Below are 12,068 nucleotides of genomic sequence, written 5' to 3'. Positions count from 1 at the left end.
TTTCCCTCTGTATTATTGTATACTACTTACTCTGCATTCTTTCCCTAATTTTTCTTCTGTACAAAGGTTGGAGGTGATTCTTGTGGTATGAAGCCTAGATATTAATTCTGCTTTATGGTTTATTAAATTCTGCATTTAAATGCAGTTCACACTTAAAATTATGGAAAATATAACCCTTTTCCACCAATAGTACTGTAAAATTGGTATAAATATTCTATTGTACTTTGAGACAAATGACAAAAGTATTTCAAGAAAAGAGAAATCAGATACAATTGTGAATTGTATTGACAAAGCATCAGACAAAATGCTATACTAACAGTCAGAATTCTGCTATCATCTCTCTGGCAATGTGCCTGAAGTTCTATTGTCACCAAGAAAATGAAGGATTACTCTGGATCAGTCCAATCTTCCTCATACTATATCATTCCAGTTTAATCCAAATTAAAAAATTAAGAAACACTTTTAATAATTCTTCCATAGCAAAATATTCACATTCTTAGAAACACAAGTCACTTGTTCTATCAAAATTATAAAAATAACATTAAAATAGTAAAAAGCATTAAAAATAACATGATATGTGTAATCCTTGAAAATTAAAAAAAAGGCACGCACTATCTCACCTCTGGAGTGACATCTCGTGGTGCAAACCCTGTACCTCCAGTTGTTAATATCAAATTAAGTTCCTTTTCATCACACCAATCTATCAGGGTTTCCTGAAAGAAAACAATAGTATTGTCACATGCCTGCTTGCTCAAAACATCCAAATCCTCAAACACTTCATATATAGTGAGGAAACCCAGATTCTTTTCAAAAATCATTTAAGAAAATTTTGATGCACAATTCATAGAAAAATTTCACCCTCGATCAAAAAACACTGCAGTTTTAGGAATTCATTTTATTAATGATAGAAAATGAAAATGCAAGCACCAAATTCTTGAAAGTAAATGAAACACAGTAAAAACCCTAAGTAAAGAGTTTATAATTAATGTTCAATATGTACTTACATGGCTTATCTGAAGTTCTTTTCAGTCATTCACATGACTTATAGAGATTAGAATTATATACTACAAAATTTTGAAGCTGGTAGAGACCTTAGCAGATCTTAGCAGATGTTTACTTTCTAGATGAGACAACTGAAGTACAAAGTGGTTAAAGTTACTCAAAGTTACACAGCTAGTTTGTAAAGATGTGGAACTAGGATCTCCATCTGCTGACTTTCTATCTCTTGCTAATTCTATGACTCCATCCCACATTTTAGCTATTCACTAAAAATAGCAATTAAATGCTCAGTTTAAACTATAATCATATACTTGCTTTGGTAACCATTTTCAATTTAGAGTCAAAATTTAAAAATACAATTACATTATTTAAATGCTGATAACTAGATGTGAAATACACAATTATCAGGCTGATAACCAAATGTATAATACAATGTTCTCAAATTCATCAGTGACACAAAACACAGGATAATTATTTAGAAGGACAAACCCAAGATCTAAAAATAAATTTTTCCCAAAGCTTGCACATTTTTGTTTTATCCTGCTGTCACAGTGCTCCAAATGAAGGGGATTTTCCCCTATTATGAGTGGCAACTATTTAAAAAGTAGAAAAGTCTGAATACTCACCATTTTAAGTTGCTCATAATTATTTCTGGTACATTAAAAAAACAGTTAATACTGTAACTCAGCAATGAGCAGATTAACTCTCCCTGTTCTTCCACTAATGTGTCTCAGAACACTTTAGATCTCTTTGTAATATTCCTAAGTACTCCCATCACCTGGTGCCACAGTTTTCTCATCTCTGACCACACTCCATTTACATCAGATCTTGATAAAAAGTGATATGAAATCTAAGTTTTATCAACAGAAAATCTCAACACTAAAAATATATATCAAATACCAATTTTCAGTATTAATATCAAGAGGATATTTAAACTTAAGATGCTAATAGTCAAAATGATTCCTTTATACAGAAGAATACTATTGTTTTGCAATAAGCAGTAGTTTTTATAACATAACTCACCTGTTGATTAACATTTATGAAATGCCTTCCATATATTAAGTGTTAAGAATTAAAAAAAAATATATGAAACACTGATCCTGATTTTAAAGAGCTAATACAACCTTGGCTGCACACTAGAATTATCTGTGGAGCTTTAAAAATTACTTGGGTCTCACCTCTGAAGTGCAGAGTGGGCACTGAGATTTTGAAAAGCTTCACAGGTAATTCTAAAATGTATTCAGCAGTTGAGAGCTTCTAGTCTAAGGAGACAATTTGTTCAGTTACCCAAATGGTACACTTCATAGATAACTAGGTAGGCTCACGAAGATGACATACAGTTTAAAATCAGTTGCACCACAGTAACATTAAGTAACATTACTTAAGTTTTTCCATTTCAAGGATAGATAATTGGTAACACTTACTGTATAGATTTCTTTCACTTAAATAATATTTGCTATCTTGAGCCAAATTGAGGATGTGTTCAAGTATTGGGGAAGTAATAGTTTGTTGGCCAAAGTAGCTGTGCAATGCATAGCAGTTTTTCATTTCAACAAAAATTTTAGTTAAGCTCTTAGATTTTTAAGACAAAAAAGTGGCCGGGCTCGATGGCTCAGCCTGTAATCCCGGCACTTTGGGAGGCCGAGGTGAGTGAATGGTCTGAGCCTGTGGGTTCGAGACCAGCCTGGGCAATTTGGAGAGCCCTTGTCTTTACAATAAAATAAAAAATAGTTGGGCGTGGTAGCACATGTCTGTAGCTCCAGCTACTTGGAAGGCTGAGGCCGAAGGATCGCTGGGGCCCAGGTCAACCCTGGGGTGGCTGTGAGCATGCGTGCCACTGTACTCCAGCCTGGGCGAGGGACTGAGACTTCAATTCAATAAATAAATAAATCCTGAACACGTTTTGAAAAAAAGATGAAAAAAGCAAGTCTATCAATTCATTCACTTGGTTTCTAAAACATAAAAATTCTTCCTCATCCACCAATATAGAATACCAATGTTCCAGGCCCCTCATAGTCACATATTTGATTCAATAATTCATTTAATAATATTTCAAGTCATACTTTTATTCAGGCACTTCATTAGATAACAGGAATGCAAAGATAAATAATTCCTAATCTCAAGGATTCAGTGCAGTAGAGAAGCTCTGAGTCTACATTTATCTAGAATCTTGTTACTAAAGGAATGCTCTGAAAATCAGCAGCACTGACATCACCTGGGATTTGGTCAGAAATACAGAATCTGAAATCCCACTCAAGATCTACTGAGGCTGGGCTCGGTCGCTCAGCCTGTAATCCCAGCACTTTGGGAGGCCGAGGTGAGTGGATTCCCTGAGACCAGCCCGGGCAACGTGGCGTGACCTCATCTCTGCAATAAAATCAAAAAATTAGCTGGGTGTGGTAGCGCACCCCTGTAGTTCTGGCTTCTTGGAAGACTGAGGTGGAAGGATCGCCAGAGCCCAGCAGGTTGATGCTGGGGCGGCCATGAGTGTGCCACTGCACCCCGGCCTAGGTGACAGAGTGAGATTCCAACACACACACACACACACACACAAGATCTGCTGAATCAGAATCTGCCATTTTTAGAAAGAGTCCTAAGGTGATATAAACACATTAAATTGGACTAATATCACCATGTACCACTCTAGACATTGAATCTTAATATTTGTCATATTTAGTTCATCTTAGTAAACTCAGTAATTTATCTTAGCTTAGTTAGAATGCAACTTATTTTACCATATTTGTATCTGCACTTATAAGATCCTTTTTATTCTAAGATAAATCTTAATACTTGGCTGCGTCTGCCAAGCAAGATGTCATCGAGGAATTTTTGCATGAAACAACTTTATAAAAAATTTCTCTGCATCTGTTGAAAACTGAGCCTGAGGACATTATCTATTTTAGTTATTAATTTTCCCTTATGTGAAGGATATTTCTTTTAAAAAATGTATTGCCTTGAGTTTCTAGTATAGTATAGTAGAATAAAGGTGTATCACAGAATTCTCCCTCAGCATCTAACAAAACGAACAAATAGAGGAAAAACCTCCACCAGCAAAGAGCTGTGGAAGGGGGCTTAAAAAGACATCTACAATGTCAAAAATTAGGCTAAGCAAGTACTCAGCCTTTGCACAGTTAAAAAAAAGTTCCCTTCCTGGAAACTGGCAACAGCACCTGCTGGCTAGGTTAAATTGTTTAACAGCTTTTTTTTTTTTTTTTGCTTCTGTGAACCCCACTAGCATTGCTTGAAAAGTACCTAGGCCTTCAGGATATTGCGGTTTGGCCCACTTGGAAAGTCCCAATGTAGTTTTGCCCCATTTAAGCAAGCCCCTACAGCAAATGGGGGCCCTTGTTGGGACTTGCATGTCTAGTAACAAGTGGCCGCAGGCCGGCTCTTGGCTAATAAACCTCTCCTTTTTATAACTTGTACTTTTGGTGTTGGTGTCTGTGAATTAAGCGCTCAGTTCCTATTTCAGAGCAAGTAACAAAAAAGATACAGCTTCATGCCAAAAATCTCAGAAGAAACAAAAGACCTTTGAAAAGCACAAGACATCACTGTGAGGCTGCTAGCACTGTTCTGCAACCCAAAGAAGTCATAGTGGTGTATTCTCAAAACCCTAATTATTCTCACCAATACTTCCAAATCCAGAGAGATGCAAACTGAAAGAGACTCTTGATCTTTTTCGTCTTATAAGCAGCTGCTTATGAGGAACAAATGCAACAAGGGACTAATTGTATTCAAGATGAAGATTCTGGGAACAAATGCACATGAAATTGAAAAACCAGTCTGAAAGCTGATGACTCTTCCACATAATCATGAGCTAAAAAACCCTTATTTAGAAAGAATGATTCTAGTATTGGATATTTAATAAAATTTCAGAGGGAAGAGCAGAGTATTCCAACAAGATTGCACATTGTCTCTGGTTTCTTGCTTCCCTATCTTTGTCTGTGCAAGTTCCAGATCTGATACAGCATGGGTTGACTTTTTATCTTTCTTCCTATATCTCTGCAATCATTTTGAAATAAGTTCTAATTTGAGAACTGAATATGGTGCTATCAGCTTTTTTTCTGATAATCATATAATAAACAAAAATTTGAAGGTAAGGAAAAGGTAGGTAGAAAGACATATATATAATTAGTGCTAATATCCTTACCTTTCATAGCAGGGAATCAGCCAATCCTGTCAAAGATTTCAAAAGATAGAGTACCTGGTCCTAAAGCAGGGGAAGTGGAGACCAGTTGGAGGACCAAACTTCACCTGTGCACAGCCTACTTGCATAGCCAATCCCGACTTGTACCCCACATCTCATAAAATAAATAAAATAAAAATGATAAAGATATGACTGTAATCTATTAATGATTTTACTATTTTTTAAACTTTGGAAGAATCTTTAACACATAATATCTCATGTAATATAAAAATAGTTATTTCCAAGTCAATAGGCTTTTACTCAGTTATTTTTCTTCTGTTTAAATGTAAACAAAATGCTACTATATATTAGCTTTAGAGAATTATCCTAATTTTACATATAGCTACATCTTTCCCTCATTTAAACATCTATCTATTCTTCTATCTACATAATAGGCATAGAAGGATGTTGGAATGTTTTACAACTAATGTAAAGACTGGTTACTTCTGGGTAATTAGATCAGAAGTACATTTTTTAAAACTTCTTTTTCATTTTTTGCATTGTTTGATTTCTTTATAATTTGCCTGTGTTATTAAAACATAAGGTGATTATAAACATTTAATTTTCTGGTGTTTGTTCATTTTGGTACTTAGTACTCATTTTCAGCAAGTTTAGAAATAAATGTACTAATTATACATATACTACTGTGATAGATTAAATAAAGTCATACACTCTCTTTAAATCCGCCTGTCAAGAGGTGGGGTCTACTTCCACAACCCTTGCAATTGGGCTGGACTTGTGACTTGCTTTGACCAACAGAATGGGGCAGTAATAAATTATGGTGTAGGAGTTCCAAATCTTATCTCAAAAGGCTTCAAAGCTTTTGTCTTCACTTTTTGGTAAACTTCTACTATTATCTAAGGAAGCCTAGGCCAGACAATGGAATGATAGAAGACTATGTGGAGAAAAAGGCTTAGCAGAACAGCCAGCACGAAGGGCCCAGACATCTGAGTAAGGCCATCTTAAATTTCCAGCACCAGTTTAGCCACATGAGTGGCCCAAGAACTCATATGGCTGAAATAATGAGATGAGATAAAGATATACCCAGATGAGTCCAGAAAGCCTATAGACTTGTGAGAAATAATGAGTAATTGCTATTTAAGTCACTAAGTTTTGTTTGTTTTTAATGCAAAAGAACACAGATACAACTACTTTCATAGTTAGGAGCTTTTCATCCTCCTCTTTTTTTGGCTATTTCCATTTATATTTTATTAGTGATAAGTTTATCCTTTATTATTATTATTACTTGTTGAGTCAGGGACTCACTCTGTCATCCAGATTGGAGTGCAGTGACAGGATCATGGCTCACCACAGCCTATAACTTGTGGGATCAAGTGATCCTTCCACTTCAGCCTCCCAAGTAGCTAGGACTACAGGCATGCACCACCACACCTGGCTAATCTTTTGATTTTTGTAGAGACAAGGTCTCATTACGTTTCCCAGTCTGGTCTTGAAATCTTGGGTTCAGATGTATTTTTCCTGATCTTCTTTAGGCCCTTGTTCATGTTTTCCTTTAGCTCTTTCAGCATATTTAAGACAGTTGTTTTAAAGTTTGTCTAGTGAGTCCATTGTCTGGGCTTCCCTATAGGCCATTTCTGTCAATTTTGTTCTTCTGAATGGATCATACTTTTCTGCTTCCTTATATACCTTTTGATTTTTTTAAATTGAAAACTAAACATTTCTATATTATAATGTAGTAACTCTGGAAATCAGATACTTCCCTTTCTCCAGGGAGGTTTTCTTTTCTTTTTAATTGTCAAAGGCTGTAGTCATTCTTTGTTTAGTGATATTTCCATATTATTTTTGCAAAGACATCTCCTTTCCATGTGGGTTCACTGAAGTACAGGTTCCTTTAGCTTGTGTCCAGATAGTGTTTGGACAGAGATTTCCTTAAATGCCAGGAGCTTAAACAAACAAAAAACAACAAACCAAAACTTCTAGTTTTGCAGAAAAGCTATGTGCTGGGGCACTCCTTAAACATTTAGCTATGTTTGCGCTAGCTTAGGGTATTCTCAGATTGTTCTTTTGCAGATCATGTCCAGAATTACTATCATAAGAAAAGGCTCAGTTTTGTTGCGTAGAGTTTATTCTGGTCTTTTAAATTTTTATTATGACTGTCTTGATACTGATTTACTTCCACTGCTTCCACATTTTTTCCTCCATATTCTTATTCCTATTTTAGTTCTTTGATAGTAAGATCCTGAATCATATATGGGAGATCATTAAAAAAATGAAAAGGCATTATTTAAGCCCTTTCATCTCTCACCTAGTGGTCAGTATGCACTAGCAAAAGATGTATAAATTGTTACTTCCTCATCTGGCACTGTGGGGGGGGGGGGATGGGATAAGAAAAGAGAAACATCAAACATTATACATATTCTGCAAGCAAATGCAGCAGTTTCATCAGTGTCCCCATATTAAGTGTCTACTCCTGTTTCAGTAGCTTTTGGTTCAACAGTATTTCTGAAGAAGCTGACTTCAAGTGTACTTTGTACCAGTCTTCTTAACTGTATGGAAGAGGGAACAACTTGATAGGTAGTGTTAAAACTTAATAAAGAGTCATCCTTTTCCATCATTTCTTAGAAAATATGGAAACTATCTACAGAATTCTTACCTTTTAATATATGGAACACTAATGTTTTAATTAGAGAAGCCAAATCATGCTTTCAAAAATATCAACACATATTCAAAGCTATTTGCAACAGAAGCAAAAACACAATGAATCAGCCTTTAAAAAAAATGCTCTCTCACATCTCTGTTCAACCCCTACTTTTAAAAACCTACCATATCTGTGACTATCTTCAGATCATTTTTTTTCTTGTTTGACACTCTGGTTTCACAGTATGTGAAGCGGAGGCAAATAGAAGTAAATGATTTAAAACAACAAGAAGAAACACTAAAAGTTAAAAACCAGTACTAAATCAAATAAGAATAAAAACTTATTTCTATACTAGCTACCTTTTTTTGAGCTTCTATATATGTGAGAAAGCCAATCAGTTAGATTATAATACTGAATCTTATACACCTTTAAAATTCCACTATAGTCATGTGTTGTATACTTATGTTTCAGTCAGCAAAAGACTTTAAGATTACAATAGCTGAAAACTTTTTTATCAACTAGTGATATCATAGCCATTTTAATGTTGTAGTGCAACACATTATGTGTTTATGGTGTTGTCGGTATAAACAAATCTGTTTCTCCTTTAGTAGTGGACAATAATATCCTTCATATTCACTCACCAATTGCTTACTGACTCACCTGGAGCAACTTTCAGTCCTGCAAGCTTCATTCATGGTAAGTGCCCTATACAGGTGCACCATTTTTTAATCTTTTATTTTCATTGTACCCTTTCTATGTGTAGATATATTTAGATACACAAATATCACTGAGTTACAACTGTCTACAGTATTCACTATAGTAATATGCTGTACAGCTTTTTAGCTTACTAGATATAGGCTGGGTGTGCAGCAGATTATACGACCTAGGTTTGGGTAAGTACATGCTATGATGTTCATACAGTGACTAAATCATCTAATGATGTTATTTCTTAGAATATATCCCCATCGCTCATGACAGATGAACTGCAGTTTCATCTCCTAAGAAAGTACTATAAGAATATATACTTAACATTTTCCATGTTAATAATACTTCACTATGCACAAAATGCTTTCACATCTATACCTAAGAAAAGAATACATTTAAAGCCTTCCTTCATCAAACCAAACCAAATCAAACTATACACTGTCACTGTATGGACACAAAATATGAAGAGTCATCAAATATTATTTTGCTTTAGATGTAAATAAAATTATATATTATGTTTGGAAAGTGATAAAAGCATGGAACAAAAATAAGAAGAACTGGGTAACAGGGCATTATTAATGTTCCCCTATACTTGTCCCACGCACTAGCCCCCTGCCGATTCTGATCTGGAGCAAGTCATATGTCTTACTTTGGCCAATGTGCTATTAACAAAATCGATGACTTAAATAGAGACTTAAAAAGCATTTGCAGGCTGGCACGGTGGCTCACACCTGTAATCCCAGCACTTTGAAAGACAGCGAGAGGATTGCCTGAGCCCAGGGGTTCAAGACCAGCCTGGGCAACTTGGCAAGACCTCATCTCTACAGTGAATCGAAAAATTTGCCAGGTGTGGTGGCGTATACCTATGGTTTCAGCTACTTCGAAGGCTAAGACAGAAAGTATGCTGGAGCTCAGCAGGTTGAGGCTGCGGTAGCCATGAGCAAGTTACTGTACTCCAGCCCGGGTGACAGTGAGACTCTGACTCAAAAAGAAACAACAAACATTTGCAGCACAAGCAGTTTACCCTGATTTTATTCCTCTCTGATTGCCATGTGAACATGCCTAGGCTAGCCTGCTATAGAATGAGAAATAATAAATGACCTAGTTCTCCATCCCTGCCCTCCAAAATCTTGTGAGGTGGACTTAGCCAAGATTAGAAGAAAATCTTAGTAAGTCCAATCTAAATTCCCAATCTTCAAATTTGTATACTTAAATGCTTACTGTTTTATGACAGTGAGTTTTGGACTTGCTTGCCACGCCACATTATGATAGCAATAGATAACTACTACAGAGAGATGGGAGTGCTGAAGGGGTGGTCGGAGGGGTAGAGTGGGTTGCAATTGTAAACAGAATGTCTATGAGAGATTTTATTAAGAAGGGGATATTTGAACAAATACTTGAAAGAGGAGTTAGTCTTGTAGATATGTGGGGAAGAACATTCCTGGCAAATACATTAGCCACTACAAAAATCTTAAGGTGGAAGTTTGCCAGTGTATACTACAGCAGCAGCAGAAGGTCATTATGGCAGGAGGCACCTAAGGGAGATTAAGTCTGACAGGTAATAATGTTGGGTGAGGGGTAGCAGTACAGATCATATAGGTCCTTGCAGGCTATTAACAATAACAACCCCACCCAAAAAAAATCCTCCCACAAACCAATTTTCATAACTACTGCTATCTTTAATTCTGAGACCCCCATATTTCAAGTACAGTCTATACTTGCCATTTCCATTTCTTCACCTTTCATGCACTCCCCAAATGGTCTGACATGACTGTATATCCATCATTCCACATAATCAGATTTTGCTAAGGTCACCAATGGCCTCCTCCATGCTGCCAGATCTAAGATATTTTCCACTCATCATTCCTCTTAACTTTTCCTAACTTCTCTTTCTCCTAATGCTTCATAGCCAAAGAGTAACCAAGTTCTTTTGGATATTCTATTTAAATAGTCTTCTTTATATACGTTCTTTTGAGCTTTTTTTAATACCACTTTCCCCTCCTGTTCTTTAAGTTCTGAGCAATTTGTTCATATTTCAGTTTCTTGAACATCTCATTTTCTTTCTTTTCTGATGGCCTTTTGCTTATAATGCCTTTCTCCCTTCTTTGGTTAGTCAATTCCTACTTTTTAGATCTCTTTTAAATACATTTTATTTTTTGAGTTGAAGTCTCACCCTGTCACACAGGCTAGAGTACAGCAGTACCATCATGGCTCACCACAGCCTAGACCCTGCCTCAGCCTCCTGAGTAGCTGGGACTGCAGGTGCATGCCACCATGCCTGGCTAATTTTTTGTAGAGACAAAGTCTCACTATGTTACCCAGGCTGGTCTTGAACTTCTGGGCTCAAGCAGTTCTCCTGCCTCAGCCTTCCAAAGTGCTAGGATTATAGGTATGAGCCATCATCCCTGGCTTAAACATCTTTTAGAGAAGTTTCTTGTTTTTGCATCTTGTGAATCTATTCTGTGGCATTTATTACAATTTAAATTTAACAACTATTTCATAAAACAGGAAGGACTTTTTCTGTCTTGCTTTTTGTCTCATTTCTTGCTCCTACTACAGTTCCTTGTATATAGCAGATAATTAACAAATATATTTAAAATATCTGTCTATCTTTGTTCCAAAGTGGGGAGGGGGTCTCAAAAGTTTGTCAAGGAACTCAGAAAATACTACTCCTATATTAGTGTTTATACCATAGCAGCCATAAGCCTAGAAAAAAACCCAAAACAAAACTATAGTCAGCTCATACATTCCTATTCTCTTCATTTTCCTTCTTCCTCCACAGCAGCATTAACTTTTCTAGTGTTAATCCATATTCTCTTTGAATGATTTTCAATCTCCAATTTTGTACTGTCTCAGGAAATTAGCTGAATCCTGATTCCAAGAAACAGAAAGAAAAATAAAGTAGTGGTTATGTTTGGACTTTTTAGCAGTGATGATGCTGAATTAGATGTGATTCATGATTCAAAAAGAACCTTCCTTACACATGTAAAAAATTTTTGTCAATAACTCTTTCATCGCTATCCCTTCATAATATCCTTCTCATTCTTTACACACAAATTTCTTGTTCCCTTGCCTCCATTCTTCAACTCAAGATAGTAACATAAATTTTAAGCAATAAATGTAGTTTAGTATCTGTCATTTCAAGTGAAACCACCAGTTACTTATCTGAAGCTTTCTCTAAATAGCCCAATCTGATATTATTCCCTGTCACTAAAAAAATCAGTTTAAATTGCATTATTTTATAAAGATATGGTGCTTTTGAGTATTACCTCTGTACATATCATCCTTTCAAGGTCATCTATCTGAATTTTGTTTTTGGTAATAGTCCTAGAATAAGTAGCCAACTCTGCTATCTATGCCTTTCACATCTTTTGAATCTCTCCAAGAATGAATGAATAAACAAATGTCTATACAACCAGTGAAATGTGATTAGCTCAAACACTGAAATCTCACTTGAGAATATTATAGAATTAATTTTTACATGAGGTGGTCAAAGTAATTAAAGATCCCAAAATAGCAGAAATATATAACAAAGATTGACGAATATAACAAAAGAATAAAATTAAATGTCGGGAATCT

At 35.7% G+C, this 12,068-nt stretch overlaps 1 protein-coding gene across 1 annotated transcript in view; it reads right to left on the bottom strand.

Moving 5' to 3' along the window:
* Positions 1 to 12,068, bottom strand: part of LOC103263401 (gephyrin-like) — a 324,475-nt gene that overhangs the window by 99,715 nt on the left and 212,692 nt on the right. Inside the window, exon 4 of the mRNA XM_021713947.1 lies at positions 621 to 713. Coding sequence (XP_021569622.1) covers positions 621 to 713 — 93 coding nt within the window. The remainder of the gene's footprint in view (positions 1 to 620; positions 714 to 12,068) is intronic.

This window comes from Carlito syrichta, unplaced genomic scaffold, assembly GCF_000164805.1.
Source record: "Carlito syrichta isolate Samal-C Ts95f unplaced genomic scaffold, Tarsius_syrichta-2.0.1 Scaffold305058, whole genome shotgun sequence".
NCBI classification, from domain to species: domain Eukaryota; kingdom Metazoa; phylum Chordata; class Mammalia; order Primates; family Tarsiidae; genus Carlito; species Carlito syrichta.
This window is presented reverse-complemented; position numbering and strand designations above follow the sequence as displayed.